The 15486-nt window shown below is 47.2% G+C and overlaps 6 protein-coding genes across 6 annotated transcripts; 3 read left to right on the forward strand and 3 right to left on the reverse strand.

Annotated features, from left to right (window-relative positions):
• Positions 1-209: 209 nt before the first annotated feature.
• On the reverse strand, positions 210-1594 carry N7478_006818 (uncharacterized protein; the record flags this gene model as incomplete). The annotated part of the gene is made up of 2 exons (XM_056923032.1): positions 210-1495; positions 1561-1594. 2 exons carry the CDS (start codon positions 1592-1594, stop codon positions 210-212), a joined length of 1320 nt encoding a protein of 439 aa, XP_056781069.1.
• A 429-nt stretch (positions 1595-2023) lies between these two features.
• On the forward strand, positions 2024-4940 carry N7478_006819 (putative DNA mismatch repair protein (Mlh3); the record flags this gene model as incomplete). Its single annotated transcript, XM_056923033.1, has 2 exons — positions 2024-2270; positions 2329-4940. The coding sequence occupies 2 exons, from the start codon at positions 2024-2026 to the stop codon at positions 4938-4940; spliced, it is 2859 nt and encodes a 952-aa protein (XP_056781070.1).
• Positions 4941-6674: 1734 nt separating this feature from the next.
• On the reverse strand, positions 6675-6953 carry N7478_006820 (uncharacterized protein; the record flags this gene model as incomplete). The annotated part of the gene is made up of 1 exon (XM_056923034.1): positions 6675-6953. One exon carries the CDS (start codon positions 6951-6953, stop codon positions 6675-6677), a length of 279 nt encoding a protein of 92 aa, XP_056781071.1.
• A 1429-nt stretch (positions 6954-8382) lies between these two features.
• On the forward strand, positions 8383-9456 carry N7478_006821 (uncharacterized protein; the record flags this gene model as incomplete). Its single annotated transcript, XM_056923035.1, has 3 exons — positions 8383-8684; positions 8739-8994; positions 9070-9456. The coding sequence occupies 3 exons, from the start codon at positions 8383-8385 to the stop codon at positions 9454-9456; spliced, it is 945 nt and encodes a 314-aa protein (XP_056781072.1).
• A 1337-nt stretch (positions 9457-10793) lies between these two features.
• Positions 10794-14375, reverse strand: N7478_006822 (guanine nucleotide exchange factor; the record flags this gene model as incomplete). The annotated part of the gene is made up of 2 exons (XM_056923036.1): positions 10794-13763; positions 13824-14375. 2 exons carry the CDS (start codon positions 14373-14375, stop codon positions 10794-10796), a joined length of 3522 nt encoding a protein of 1173 aa, XP_056781073.1.
• Positions 14376-14416: 41 nt separating this feature from the next.
• N7478_006823 (uncharacterized protein) lies at positions 14417-14641 on the forward strand (the record flags this gene model as incomplete). Its single annotated transcript, XM_056923037.1, has 1 exon — positions 14417-14641. The coding sequence occupies one exon, from the start codon at positions 14417-14419 to the stop codon at positions 14639-14641; it is 225 nt and encodes a 74-aa protein (XP_056781074.1).
• Between the last annotated feature and the right edge of the window lie 845 nt (positions 14642-15486).

Genomic DNA, 15486 nt, shown 5'->3' on the forward strand with positions numbered 1-15486 from the left:
CTGGTCCAAGGCCCATGCATCGTATCATTAGTGTGAAGTAAACCAGAGTAATAAAAACAAGGAAAAATAAGTAAAAACAGAGAACGAAAATTGAGACGAAGACTTCATATTAGGTCAATTACTTCGCCCACGCTTGCATAACTTCATTGGGGGTCTTTATTGCAGCCCCCTTCAAAATAACTTCAGCCGTAGAATAACCCATTTTGCGTTTATGTTTGGTCTTCGGGCTTTTCTGGAAAACTGAACTCGGGTTTCATCATCGGCTTCTCATCAGTCCGATCCCCTGTCTTTCCATCGTCTTCTTCGTCACCAGTGATTTCGCCCCAGCCAGAGCTTCTACGGCTGACGCGACCAGATGCCATAGCAAGTGGACTACCCACACCGGTAATGCTTGCAGCAGTGCTATCATTGCGACTATGCGACGGCGCAACACTCCGGATGCTAGCTCCATCGCCCGTTGTAGCATTTTGCTTTGCTGTGTAAAAGCTTCCTCGTTCTCCGGTAGCATTGCCTATGGGTGTGACCCCGGAAGAGGAGTAGACGCTGATACGCTCGGCACTAGCAAGTCCCACGATACTAGGACGGCTCAAAACACCCTGGGCATTGAAGGCAGATGTGTTGGACGGCTCGACGACATTGCCGCTCAGCACACTTAATGGCAGGCTCTCGCGACTTCCGCCGAAAATGGAGGACGGTGCAAGAGCACGCACTGATGCATTGGTATCCAGTGAGTTTCTGCGGCGGCGTTTGGATGAACTGGCTAAAGTGAGGATCGATGCGTTATCGTTGAGGGCATTGTTTGCGGTAGCTGAGCTGTATGTCATGGAATGGCTGTGGGGTATGAGGTGCGGGGGTACTGCCGTAGCGGGGGAAGACGCAGTGGTTGGGTATTGGTGTGAAAATTGAACCTGTTGGTTCCCAGAGCTCTGTGTCGAGTGCCCATGGCTGATACCATTCTGTGCGTTCTGTGTAGGATACAATTGTGTTGACGGTGCCGCTGACTGCACAGTTGTCAAGGTAGTGGTCAAGGACCGAACCGAGGTCGCGGGCGACGAGAATGTGCTACCTTCACCTCCTCCATGGGTACTGATACCCCCGCCAACGGTGGCCATTGTTCCTGCCTTGGAGTATGCTGCATCGGAAATCGCGGTGTCTCCATTCGTGGATATTGTAGGTGCGGTTGACTTTGCGCCCGGTTCAGGAGTGGTGTTGTCGTATGCCGAGTACACCAGAGATGGATCGCTCCGTGAGCGAGACTCTCGTCCATTGCGCTCGCTTTCTTCATAAGAGCCACTTGGGTTTGCATGTCGGTTCATCGTCCCAGATAGCGGGTAAGGGTTATTGTTATGATTGTTGTTGCCTTGGCCATTCTTCTTCGCTTTGGCAGCCGCCTGTCGTTTATGGGACCACCGATTCGATCCGGCGTCGGAGGAGCCCTTGAAGCTTGCGAGGCGCTTCATCCAGCTAGAAAATGGGTGGCGGCGACCGTTGCGATCTGATTGTATACGAAGTCATTAATGGGGTGTTTCACAAAGGCCAGATCTTCTCCTGGGTACGTACCATGCGCCCGTGTGGGCCCTTCAGTTGTAGCCATACTGAAATCAAAAAGATGAGTCAAAACAAAACCCTTACCAGGTCTCGTCAACTCGAGAGCAGGAGCAAAGTGTGGGACTTGAAGGAAGCTCGCGCCGAGGCAAACAGAGAACAGTGCGGCAGGACTATTTATCCGCGTAGGTCATGTGCCCCCTTGATGTCACTGTCTGATCTGTAAACTCCTTGCCACTTCAACTTCGATTTTGAACTTCAACTGCTGAACGCAGAATTTATTTTTTCGATTGACCGTCGTGTTCTCTCTTCTGAAATATTCACGAATTAGAGAATTTGGATTGAGCCGAACCCAATGCGACAACTATGACAAACAAAGTGGCAACGTTCTTGCCGTTCTTGGTACCGAAGCATCATTGCAATGGACAGCATATTTTCTTAATCGACTTCGTGTTTTAGGCCCACTGGTGCTTCTACCATGGCTTCTTCAAGAGCAGAAGTTCAACCTCTTCCTTCTGATGTTGCTACTAAGATTAAATCTTCAACCTCAATCACTCATCTAAACGGAGTCATCTTGGAGCTGGCGAAGAATTCTTTAGATGCAGGTGCCAAGGCGATTCACATAACGGTGGATTTCAAGCGTGGTGGTTGTATTGTCGAAGATGATGGCGATGGTATTCCTCCGGCCGAGTTTGAGTCTACTGGAGGCCTTGGCAAGGCACATCGTAAGCATTCTGTATAAGACTTGACTCTATATACAACAACGGCTAACCTCTGTTCCAGACACGTCCAGGTTTCAAAAACCTGGGAAATATGGACATCGTGGGCTTTTCATATGTTCTCTGGGTGCTTTATCCTTGCTTACTGTCACATCTCGACACGTTCAACACCAGGCCACAAACTCCCTTATTGTTCATCATTCAAGGCCAGTGGCACGATTGGTTCCTGCGCCAGAGCACCAAAAGCTTCAACATAGTGAGCATGGCACTTGTGTTACAGTAAACGATCTTTTTGGCAATATGCCAGTCCGTGTCAAGAGTCGAGCTCTTGCGTTCCAAAAACCAGATGAGTTAGATCGCGAGTGGAATCGCCTAAGACACTCGCTCATTTCTCTCGCGTTGGCCAATATTCAACTTCGAAGGTTGGTTGTTTTTGATGAAGGAAAAAACAAAAGAATATTCGTCCGCTCAGACAGCTCCCCGCCTGGTTTGAATCTGAATGTTCCTGGACATGAGGTTGATCTCGATCGAATTGGGTCTATTCTTTCACAATCCGGGATGATCAATTCACGGAGTATGGATTCATGGCATGTTTTATCAGCGAAAATTCCTGACTTTACTATCTCCGCCGCAATGTCAACACTTGCCAGCCCTTCAAAGAAAATACAATTTATATCCCTGGGTCAAGATCCCGTGCTCTCACAGGGAGGATCTAATATTCTCTTCAATGAGATCAATTGTTTAATATCTTCTTCTGACTTTGGATTATCGGGATTCGCATCTCGAAGCACTACTGCTACAAGCCTATCACATGCACTGGAACCCTTTGACGCACCCAGGAGTGCAAGCAGCAAAGCGTGGGCGAAGCCGATAAACAAGTGGCCGATGTTTTATATACGTATCGACACAAGCACCGTCATCCCCATGGATGAAGATACCAAAGAGATGTCTCCGAACTCGGAAAAGTCCCTTCAACGGATAATAGATGTCCTAGAGGCCATGGTTACGGAATTTTTAAAGCAGCAAGATCTGCATCCTCGCATTTCCAGGGGAAAAGGGAGGCCCTTAGAGCGTGACCAACAGGCAACTACCGAACAAAGCCGCTCTAGATCATTCTCTAGGCCACGCAGTGTACGGCCGAGCACGGAAGAGAGCTTTGCGAGTGGTGTCAAGCTTCCTTCATTTCAACGACCTCGAGCAGTTAATTCCAGTCAAAATCTTAATAGTTGGTCCAGAGTGAAGATTGCGAAGGATTTCAATAACCGGGTTTCGCTTAGTCGGAATAATTTGAACACACCAGACGTGGAGGCTCCGTCTTTGGTTAGTCGACAAAATAGCCGGCCTATTTCTGACGAACATGCTACAATCATTTCATCTGAAGTATCTTCAATTCGACCATCTCACAGACTGGAGCAGGAGAGAGAAGTACATCAGGATGAAATTGCCCCCTACCACCAGCAAACGGTCGATGGGATGATCCCTTGGGTTGACCGACTTACTGGAAAGGTTCATATGATCAATTCACGAACTGGTCAAACAGCCAAGCCCCCTAGACCCGATAACTCAAGGCCGAGCGCCGACAGAGGAAAAGAGTCTGATCACAAGGTCTGGGTAGAGAATTTGCTGAAGGTGTGGAACAATCCGACTTTCACGCGCACTGAGCGGCCCCTGCCAAGCTTCGATCTCGAGACAAGCTACTTGGACATTGCAACTTCCGCCGGTAGCGGTTTTCATGATACCAGTGACTTGGCTACTGCTCAGATCACTAAGTTCAAGGGCAAACTTCAGCGCCCAAGCCTAGCAACTGCCACTATCATAGCACAGGTGGATCATAAGTACATTCTTGCCAGACTCAATGCAGAAAACATGCAAGCTATTGACAATCCGGAAACAGTTTTAGTCTTGATTGATCAACACGCAGCAGATGAAAGATGTCGGATTGAGCAGCTATTCAATGAGATGTTTCTTCCAACGGAGTCGGAGTACGAAATCCAAGTACGCACTGTTGAAATCGACCCAACCACCTTCAAAATATCTTCGACGGAAGCTGTACTTTTTCAAAGATACCTGAGCTTTTTTGGAAACTGGGGGATTCAATATGAAGTGAAAGAAAAACCTGGCGCCGAGGGGACTGTTTTGGTTAAGTCTTTACCAGCTCTCATTGCCGAAAGATGTCGACTTGAGCCTGGTCTGGTCGTCGAACTTCTTCGCCGAGAAATTTGGACAAACGAGGAAGACAATAGGAAGTCATCGGGTTCAGCAATGACATCCACTATGAGAAAGCTATACGGTGATGATATTACATCTATGGACGCTGTGAAAGAGGATTCTGCACCCCATTCCTGGGTACAGAAAATGAGTGGCTGTCCCCAGTCCATTTTTGATCTACTCAATTCCCGTGCATGTCGAGGTGCAATTATGTTCAATGACCCATTGAGCATTGATGATTGCAGAGCTTTGGTCTCCCGGCTATCCAAATGTGCATTCCCATTTCAGTGCGCCCATGGGCGACCATCCATGATTCCTATCCTAGATCTTCGACCACAGCCTGACCATAAGTCCGAGGCCTTATACGAAAGCACCCCTGCATTCGATTGCGACGAAACCGAGAACTCGGCGCTGGATTTTAAAGAGGCTTTCCAAGCGCAATATGACAATGAGGCGATTGGGCACTAAGAAACTGGTCAAGGCACATTCCCAAATTTGTATATACAAAAAATAGAACATCAAAGCTATCTCCTGCCAGCGGTCAACGTGCTATCTTCATGTATAGATGAACATTCATTGCTAATCCAATATTTCCATTTCCTGGACTTCAAACCATTGTGCACCTCCAAGGTCAACTTCAAAGTTAGGCATCACTAATTGCTACAATCTTGGCAGGGAGTTGGATTAATCTGATCGTATTAAAGTTGATATATCACAAATCCCCATCCGCGTCCGAGGACCATCCCCTCCTTCAGACTTCGGTAGCAAGAATACCACTTTCAATACCCTTTCTTTCAAGGTATATGGGAATACAATTACAGTCTTTTCAACCCAGGTTTCCAAATTCAGCTTCAGATATTCCAAGATTTACTTTGTAAGACATGATTCTCAGCTAGCCACATAGCCATCATCGAAGGATCAAGCCCACGTGAACCACAACGAACCAGATCGACAATGCAAGACATGACACTACAGAGACCATGCATTACTTGAATTCATTGCAGTCATTCTTATCTGCAGATTCTATAGTCCCAGAATCCGTGCAACATTCGGCGCCCATGGTCCCTCCACACAATAGCCCTGTCGTCGCCACGGAACTTTGAGTTTTTGACTTATCCTCTACATAAATACCTCGTGCAGCCCTTCCGTCTGATGTGGCTTGAAGATTGTCAGAGATAAAAGAGGGGTAATATGCATGAAATATTCTTGAGAGTGTAAACGAGATGCATCACTTACCTAGCCCTCATTTGGAAAATTTGTATAGTTACACATTTCCGGGTGAAACTGACCATGCGGTTACATATTAAAAAAGCCCGGCTTGGTGTAATTGATCAGAAGACAGTCTTGTACACCACAATAATTTGATAAATTAGGGTTCAAAAGCACACACGAACCGATATTAAAGATACAAGCTGAAAAATGACCTATCTTCCGCAGATTAAAGACTTTATTTTGCATTAAAACACCCTAGTAAGTTATCTGCATCAATAAATAAAAGTAAAATAATAATTAATCTCTTCAAAAGTGATGGAAATCTACAAAACTTCTACGAGGACTGAAAACCCCAAGACTAGCTTCATGCAACCCTCCTTATGCATGAGATGACGTGCAGTACGAAGTATCAGAATTGGGATGAAAACAGGTAATCCATCTAATCTAGATCCATTAGTAGATTTATTATTCACGCTGATATTATGCCCGTACCAATTAATGAGTAGTCGGCTCTTGAGCCGCCCAATCTGTCAATGGTTTCATTATCGCCGCGGCGACCCGACTGTTCCTACAATTCACATAACCTTGGCTTGTGAGAAGTTGATTGATTCATTCGCTAACTTGTAATTTATCATTCAAATTTGAACTATTTGGCATTTTTTTGCTGGTTAAATTAGCCCTTGTATGGGGCGAATTTGAAGAGGATACCAATGCGACCGCGGCCATTCTATATTTAGGTCATAATTCGGTCATTGACTTTGCAGCACAAAGCCAGTGGCTATTAAGACGAGTAATTTGTATTTGATATCTCGAACGTAATTCAAGGGTAGGAACCCCTGCTATAACCTAGCTCGGTCCGCCGCCATAGACCCTATTGCTCGGGGTGTTCTGGATTTCTCCAAGCGGCATTCCTAGCAGTCAAATCGAGTTAGATAATGTCACCATTCATATCAGTGTAAATTGAAATGAAAGACTATCAGACTTGATCTCTTACATTACGTAGTCTTGGGCTAGTTTGCCCACTAGGCTCCGACCAGGGCTGCGCTTTGATGCCCATTCCTCGGGGGTAAAAAGATCAAACAGACCGACTTGGCATAGGGTAGGAATAGCCGCTTGAATCGAGGGCTTGATCTCAACTCGTTGCGCCTCGTTTGCTTCATCGTATGTTTTGATGTTCATCAGCAAGGCGCCGACAGTGCCGGTGGGGACTTTTTGGCCGTTTGAAAGTGTGATGACTGGGAGTGCTCCGGCTGCCACCCCGAGGGTCATGACGTTGAGCTGTTGAAGGGTTTTGAATGACATGACTCGAATAAAAAAAGGGCCTGTGGCTTTTTGGATGATCTAACGGCCGTAGTAATTTTCCCGAGTGGTTCGAGATGCTCAGCGACCAAGGCGTTTTTATACTCTACACAAGCGTAAGAGCCTCCGGCCCCACTTCATGCGGGGCCTCGGACACTCCGCGGGCCATCAAGAACCCCATCTACTAGTGCACATGTGGGATTTAACACTCGACATTACAATTCAAGGCTTATGTCGAGTCCTGTCGGCCTTCCAGTGCTTTACTAGACTACTCGTTAACTTCAGAGACAAGTACCTTCCCCCGATGCCTCAACACCTGTAAACCCCGCGTCTCTGCTCCAGTCGCTCTAGCCTATTTTCACTGCCTTGAATTTCTCTCTAGTTTCCTACAAATTACCTGAATTAGCTCAGATACATGCCACTCATCTTACACTATTGTCTCTTTCTATTAGGGTCGACGTTGGAGTTACGATGCCGTCATCATTCTCTCATCAGCAACTACAGGCTGCGAAAATAATCGCAGCGTCCTCTGAATTATTTTCAAGTTATCGATATGATCGTGCACCTGCTTCTCGTCGATTCTACTGTGATATTCGACTGGAAGGTACCAGAAATACTGGCAAGCTCCAGCAATGAAGGATTTGTTGCTACGGCCATATAATTTTGCAGCCGGCCGAAAGTCGAGTCGGCGTCTCTAATTATGATATCGGAGCTCGAACAAATGCACCAGGATGCGCAACCCCAGCGAATTCCTGGGCACTACCCCAACCGATCCAAGTTAAGTCAATACACGGAAATGAGATTTAACCAGAGAGGGAATCGGCGCTGGATTTTGACAGACCGAAAGTCGAGTCGGAGCCTCTATTTTGATATCGGAACTCGAGACCAGATGCCCCAGAATGTTCACCTCGGCGAATTTCTGGGAACTTCCCCAGCCGATCTCAACTAAGTTAGTACAGAGCAGCGAGACTAACCGGAGAGGGTGTCGGCACTTTATTTTTGACAGGCTCGACGACTATAACGTGGTCGGCGCTTCCCGACCCGCCGAGTCTAACCCCATACTACAGCGATTCATGAGAAGTCCCCCGATCCTAAAGGACGCCCGACTCTGAAGAAGGCTGCGGAGCTGCTCGAAGGATGGGGTTATAAAATCCCCTTTCCCCCGTCTCCCCCTCTTTCTCCCTTTTTTTTTCTTTTTCTTTTTTCTTCATCACAAACCAACATGGCCCTGCAACATAAACCCCACGATCCAGCTTTCCCCTGGGGAAAGCAATCGAAACTTCCTATACCACGGTGGCTTAGGCTTTATCGTTCTCGACACGATCTGTTATATGCATTATCTCATGGACTACGCCCCGCTGCCAAAGAATCCACAGGTCTCGAAAGCCTCCTAGCCGAAATGCGAAGAGAAAACAAACTTCACATTGGAGGACTCAACATTCAAGACGGCACTATCATTGACTCCGATAGCAAACAATGGTTCCGACCAAATTACACCGTTGAGTCGATCAATTTTATCGATCCCAATTCTTACGAAAATGCATTCATCAGAGCTTGCAACAAAGTTCAAGCTCGTCGCAAGATGGCTCAATTCAAAAAGGATGAACTACTTGGACATGCACTTGCTCAGGATTTGCAAAGCCGTTCTATTGATATACAAGGAATGACCAAGCCACTCGACACCAAGTTTGAGCATTGTCAGTAAGTAGATTCTATCCATTCTCTGTGCCAACTACAACCTGACTAGCTCTACAGCTTCACCCCACGTTTGCAGTCTCACACAAAATCAATGCTTGGTGATGTTTACGACCGGAGTCAAACTACGAAGCGCCGAGCTTGCCACCGCGTCGTCATTTTGGAAACAAAAGAATACCCTAAAGTCAACTCTCTCACATGGCGCGAGACTCTCTATCTCACTTTGGTCATTCAAGACCAGTACACTGATCAAGGTCTCTACAAGGAAAAGAGCAAAAGAATCCAACGACACGAATTTTTACATCAAGCCGCTCCTGTAAGTCACGGCCTCGGCGATGCTGTATGAAAAAAAAAATGAAAAAAAAAGAAACAGTCGCCAACAAGAACATAGGTTCTCATGATCTCCACCTACAGTGGTGGCCAAGCACGTATCATTGTTGGATACGTTGGCGACAAGATACAATACAACTTCTCCGAAGTTATTCAATTCACCAAGCTCGATTTCTCCTTCCAACTTCCCTATCTTCTTGCTTGGACCAGGCCTCATTGCCTTGGTGACACAACACTCTTGGATCCCGCATTCTTGGATTCTCGAATTACTACTATTGAAGATTCGGAGGAGAGTGATGATTCTGATGTACCGGTTGATGGTGGTCTTACTGTGGAGGAACCTCGATTGCTTCAACCAGAAGTTTTGGTGGATAGCAGTGATTCGGCTTGGGATTGGGATGCCGCTTTTGAAGATGGTTCTTTCGATCCTGACGACATTCTCGTTTGAAACGACAGATCTGGATGCTTGTTCACTGGTGGTTTGAGGGTGGTTGTCCGGAGACTACTCGAACGATAACACACACACCAAAAAGAAAGAAAAAAAAAGAAAAAAAAGGAGGTGCTTACGATGACATGATCACAATGAATTGATTCGGCGCAGCTCGGGGCTTCAGGCAAAAAGAAAAAATAAAAAAGGAAAAAAAGGTGTTGACGTGTTTGGAAGCAACACTGAGGAAAAACTTCCGACCTACAACCACAAACAACAAAAAAATAACCCAAAACAAAGCAAATACAAAAAGACAAAAACGGAAAGAAAAAAAAACCGGAGAAGAAAGAACTGAAGTTGTTGTTTTTTCAATCATCAACGTCAAAAAAAGAAGAAAAAAACTCGAAACCAAGAAAAAACCACACAGGGCTTCAAAAAACAAAAGAAAAAAAAACACACACAAAATCCACAAAATGAAGGACGACTCGAAGCTTGTTCATGATGAACCATGACTCATGAATGGGTGGAGGGAACTCTGGACTTGACACTTCTATCTACATGACTCTCTGGTGGTTTGACTTGGAATCGGGGAAAACAGTTTTCTTTTTTGATTTTTGCCTAGTTGCATGGGCCCTGTGTGCAACACCCTTCGGGGTCCTGGGCATGACTTGCACCTTTTCGTGGTGCTCAGGATAAGTAGCTATGACTCTTCATGGTGAAACCAAGCAAGTCACTGCGCATTATTCCATTGGCATGTTTGGTTTGAAGGGCATCATGTGTTAGAGCTAGAGTTAGACTTCAATACTACATGTTACTGACTACTGACTACTGACTACTGACTACTGACTATTGATTACTGAGATTAAGACTGGATAGAATAGAATGGACTTGAATCAGATAAAAGCTTTGTTGCATTCCAGAGGCAGCTTTTAATAGTGCACTTGTACAGAAGCCGTGAGGCTTAACCTTTCTAAAGGATTAGACAGAAAATAATAAATCCCTTTTCCGGTCCCATTCCCCAGAAAGATAGAAAAAATATATCAAACGAAATAAGGCCCTTGTGGTAACTCCGTTTGCCAACCTGGACCCATTTCCGTCGCCGCTTTTTCTGATGCCAATCCGCGCAGGGATGAATAAAACAAAAAAGACACGAGCGCCGCCCGGATAATAAAAAAGATATTCACAGAACATTGAACAGACTGAAAGGAAAAGATATGCAGTAGCATGGTTGAAATGAGGTCGGGAAAAATGGAATAAAACAACAGTGAATCAAAGCACGCAGAGAAATGATATGGCGCAGGTCATAAGTCATGAATGATAGAGATGGCAGGGAGAGAAGTATGATGTCAAGATAAAGATTAGCCATTGGTCGCGACGGACTTGGGCTTAGAAGGATGTGTCCAGGAGAACAAGTCAAGCTTGTCCTTGGCATTTTCAAGCATAGTAGGAGGGTTGGAGGAAGTGGGCTCGCATGGAGTTGGAGGTGGCACGTTGCTGCGACATTCTCGTGGCTCGAGAACCAGAGACCGACGGTAGAAGGTCTGGGCGGTGGTTTCTCCGTTGGAGCGGACGCGCACAAGCTCATTTTGCATCCAAGTCTGGAGCTCAGGGATCTCAGTGAGGCGGTAGGGGATCTGAAAGCGCTGGAGCTCACTGATGATTCGAGCAGTTTTCATATGCTTGTCAAAGTTGATCACAGCTGTCTCGCCCTCGTCGGTCGGAAGCGACCGGAGAGACTGGTTACCGTGATCCACAAAAGTAAGATCAGTCAGGTAGGTTCCAACAAAAGGCAAACACGGTGGGACGTGGTTCTGCAGACGCTGTCGAAGCACCGCGTAATTACGAGAAACATCGACAATAGTACGAAGATTCTCCAGAGTGGTCTTTGTCTTCTGAGATACGATGTCCCAGGTGCGCTTCAGTCGGGAGATCATTGACAAGTTCAAAGAGCAGATGATGGCCATAAGTGAATCATAGTTGTTCAGCTCCAGGCACTTGTTAGCGATCTTAACCCAGTGCTTGATGGTGACAGCACGCTTCTTGGGCTCTTCGAGGCAGAGGATAGAGTCAGCCACCAAGTGAGCAAGGTCTGTTGACAGAGTTGACATAGCGCGAACGTTGACAGCCAATGAGCCTGACTTCCGAGTCCATTCGGTGTCAAGGAGTTCCTCGGGGAGAATAGAGCAGAAGATGCGCGACTCCTTGATAGTGAGTTGTCGAGCTAGCTCCAACGGGTCAAAGTCCAGAATAGTAATCGAGGACTCGCCATTTTTCCATTGCTTGAGCAAGTTGATTTCTTTCTTGCCAAGGACAGGAGGAGGCAGAGGAGTATCGGGGTGGATGTATTGAGCAACGGACGTGTTGGTCTTGCCCATCGAGGAGACGAGGCGAGGAACAACGGGGCCGTGCACAGCAGAAACCTTTTCAGCTAAGTCGAGAAGACGCTTTCCTGCGGTCGGCAATACGGAAGCCAGGCGGGTCTTGGCGAAGTCCACAATAAACTCCAAGGCGGTGTTGTCTCGGTCATGTCGCCAGTGAGATTCGAGCCAACCCTTGTACACATTGTAAACACGTAAGCGAACTGGACCCGATGCATGCGGGGTATCTCCGATGTACTCGAAACGTTCAGCAAGTGCCTCAGCAAACTCGATAGGTGTGGCAAAGAGGCGGAATGTGAGGTAGAAGGTCGAAACGAACATGGCGTCGGGGGTTGATTGATGAGCTGTGAGCTTCTCAATCAATGCACGAAGGCTGCCACCCATAACTTGACCCTCCTTGTAGACCAGCTCATGAGCATAGGTCTTTTCGAGGATATGAGCCTCAGTTTCCTCATTCTCCTCGGCCAAGGTCGAGTGGCTGACACTCTCCTTGAGGGATGGAACTTGGAAGCTGCTACCAATGTCAGGTGAGGTGGCCCTAGTCGAAGTCTGAGAGACACCGCTCATTTCGGAGTCGCGAGTGTGGCTGTTGTAGGTAAAGCTGCTACCCGTACTTGTGACACCGCGGCCGAAGGATTCACTCACGTCGGACTTGGGTTGACTTTCGAGGTAGCTGCTGTCGTATGAAGAAAAGGAGGACATTTGTTCGAAGCTGGAGGCGGGGGTTGCGGATGTTGAGGTAGAAGAAATGAAAGAAGGATGGGCGGAATTGTTGGAAGAGGCAAGGTGGGATTGAAAAGATGAAGGAGTGGTGGAATCAGTGAGGCCAGGGGTGGAAGGAGAGTAAGTCGAGTTTGGAATTGTGAGTGGTGGGGGAGGAAGTCGCAGTGAGAGCTCTTGCGGTTTCTCCGACTCCGCGGGGGTATCAGGTTGGGAAGTCACAATACCAGGCACGTCGGAGTTGGAGTTGCTTTCTTCCGTTAAGGGCTCAAGCTCAATGTCTCCAATTTGCTCCAGCACCATACGAGCCTTAGCCAGGCAGTTGCCTGCAGCCCGTACACAATCGGTGGCAGCATCTACCAGACGCTTGCCCTGATCAGGCATGAAAACCAAATCATCGTCCTGGCAACTAGCTGGTCGGAAAACATCGCGAGCAGCATGAACCAACTCCGATAATTTTTCACACATTGAGTCACGGGCATCCTCAAGTAAGACACTACGTTGAGTGTCATGCTCACAGACAGCCTCAACTACATCCAACAAAGAGCGACAAGATTGTACTGCTTGCTGAGTAGTTACAACCAATTCGGTGGAGGATCGGGATTGCATATGCAGGCCAATAAAAGATCCAAGTACTCCGAGGAAGGCATCGTATGTGGTTCCCAATCTCTCTGACGCGAGGTTCTGGTTATGCATAGCTGCCGAAGCACACGAATATGATACTCGGTGAGAGACAGAGATACGCTTAGTAGAAACAGATACAGGGCGAGGTGGTTGATCGAGCATCTCGGTGCGCGTCGATGTGCGACTGGCGTTCATTCGACTGCGCGTCATCTGTCGAGACTCGTTCCTTTCGGTGCAAGTCTCGGAAATCGGGGCAGTTTCAGCCTCAGTGAAGGTCTCTGATGATGGTGTGGGTGGCATTTCGTATTGGCTGCTGTTATCGCCAGCAGATTCCAGCTCAGCGATGGTGCGGCTCAATCCAACCTCCTCATTCCATACATCGAGAAAACGAACACCGCGAGTCACGATCTTGAAAGCCTTGAGTAACATATCATCCAATATACCCTCTACCTCATCGTCCGAGGGGATACCATTAGCAACTTCTTGGAAGCGTTTCGCAGACTTTACGAGTGATGAAAGGTCCGATAGCAAAGCTTTACGAATTCTTCGCAGGCCATCATATTTCTTTACAAGCGGGGATTCCCGGGTCAAGCACTCGGACTTCTCCTGTATAGTGAGTTAGATGGCGTACACAGCGGCCATATTTCTTGTTCAACCTGGACTTACCAGAAGGAACCGAACACCAGCAATGGGGCCTCGCATCAAATCCTGATTTCCAAAATCCTTTAACGATGACCCGCATCCTCCTCGAATGATATCCCAAAAATCTGTAAGCGCCTTCAACAGAGGACGCATCGGTAGTTGATCATATGCTTCGCAGTAATTTGTCGGTAGCCAGCCTCGATTTCCAGAATCCAATAAGGTACCGTCGGCCCAGCCATTAGTGTGAACGGAGTGAACCAGGATGATGTCTCCCTGGTCCAAGGGAAGGGTAACGGTCGATGGCGAGACATTGCCGGCCGGATGAAAAGGGTAGAAAGCGCGTAGATAGTTGTGAAAAACCGCCCGAGGAGCTTCGGCGGGGGGTTCGGATTGTTCCATATTTGTTGACTGAGTTCCTTGAGGCGTTAATGGCGGAGTTATTTCAGTCAGGCCGTTATTCGAATAAAAACGACCCGTCGTATAATTGTCGTAGTCCGTTACTGTGGTCGACACAGATAGATTCGGATTCGACTTGGCGATCTTTAATGGTGGGATGTTCGGCTTCATTGGTTCCATATCTTTTCCCACTCTTGATGGTGTATTTTCCGATAGCCGTAATGGTCACTGACCGAGGCGTTCATGCGATGATAGATGCAGTTGACATGCTTCAATGGGTGAGATCTAGCGAGAACAAGTGGCGAGTCGATAACCAGGGAGGCACCGCGGGGAAAGGATTGGATCGCCGGAAGGCTGGGGATGATCCTACAACATTCAATCGTCAATTGAGGGGGGTCACTAGACCAGCTTGGTATGGATTCGAAAATAGTGTGGTAGAACTATAGGGTTCCAAAGGTGTTTGTGTTGGAATGTGCAATTCCAGGGAGGCTTTCGAGGGGAGAATGCTGGGGGGGGGTAGGAGGCAAAAGGGTTCAACAAGGTCTCGGACTTTTTTAGATGCAACACACCCTTTTTTTTAAACAATAACAATCAAGTAATCAAACTATAAACAGAAGCAGACTTCCTGCATAGGAGACCGGAACATTGAAGGACCCAGCCGAAGGGGGAATGACCAGTCGCAATTCAATTTTCTAAGACCCTATGCATACAGCGTAGGGAGAGAGTCAATGCGTGGATAGAGTAATGCACCACCACTATGAAGGGGAGACACAGTAGTCCAGCCTTTTGGAGATCGCAGCAAGGACCAAAGCCGCAAAGCCAGAGGCTTGGAGAAGCAACGGCGGGATGACGAAAGAGTAATAATAAAAAAAGAAAAGCGGGTTATTTTTTTGGATTCTGGGTACTTGATCGCGCACGCAAGGGCGAAGAATAACCAACGGAAGGGATGAATGAATGTTATAATGCCACCGGCGGCAATGAAGTTCAACTTTGGCAAACCTGAACCAAAAGGAGGGTCAAAAGAAGGACTAGGACCGCAAAACGAAAAGAAAAGGGAGGATGGAGGATGGTGCGAGGGAACTACAGGGAATAAGAGCTCCTCTGGAGTTTCTCGAGGACCCAGTTGATTCTTTTCTGGGGCTCGATCGGGACGATCCATGTGGGCTCCACTACGTATTGGCCCCGTATTACTAGCTGATATTGGGCGAGCGTGACGGCGGGATACAGTACAAAAAAGGATTTACAGAATAATACAGAATAATTACTGAATTTAAAGTGTTAATGTTAATTG

This window comes from Penicillium angulare, assembly GCF_028827245.1.
Source record: "Penicillium angulare strain IBT 27051 chromosome Unknown utg000004l_segment0_segment0, whole genome shotgun sequence".
In the NCBI taxonomy this organism is placed as follows: Eukaryota; Fungi; Ascomycota; class Eurotiomycetes; order Eurotiales; family Aspergillaceae; genus Penicillium; species Penicillium angulare.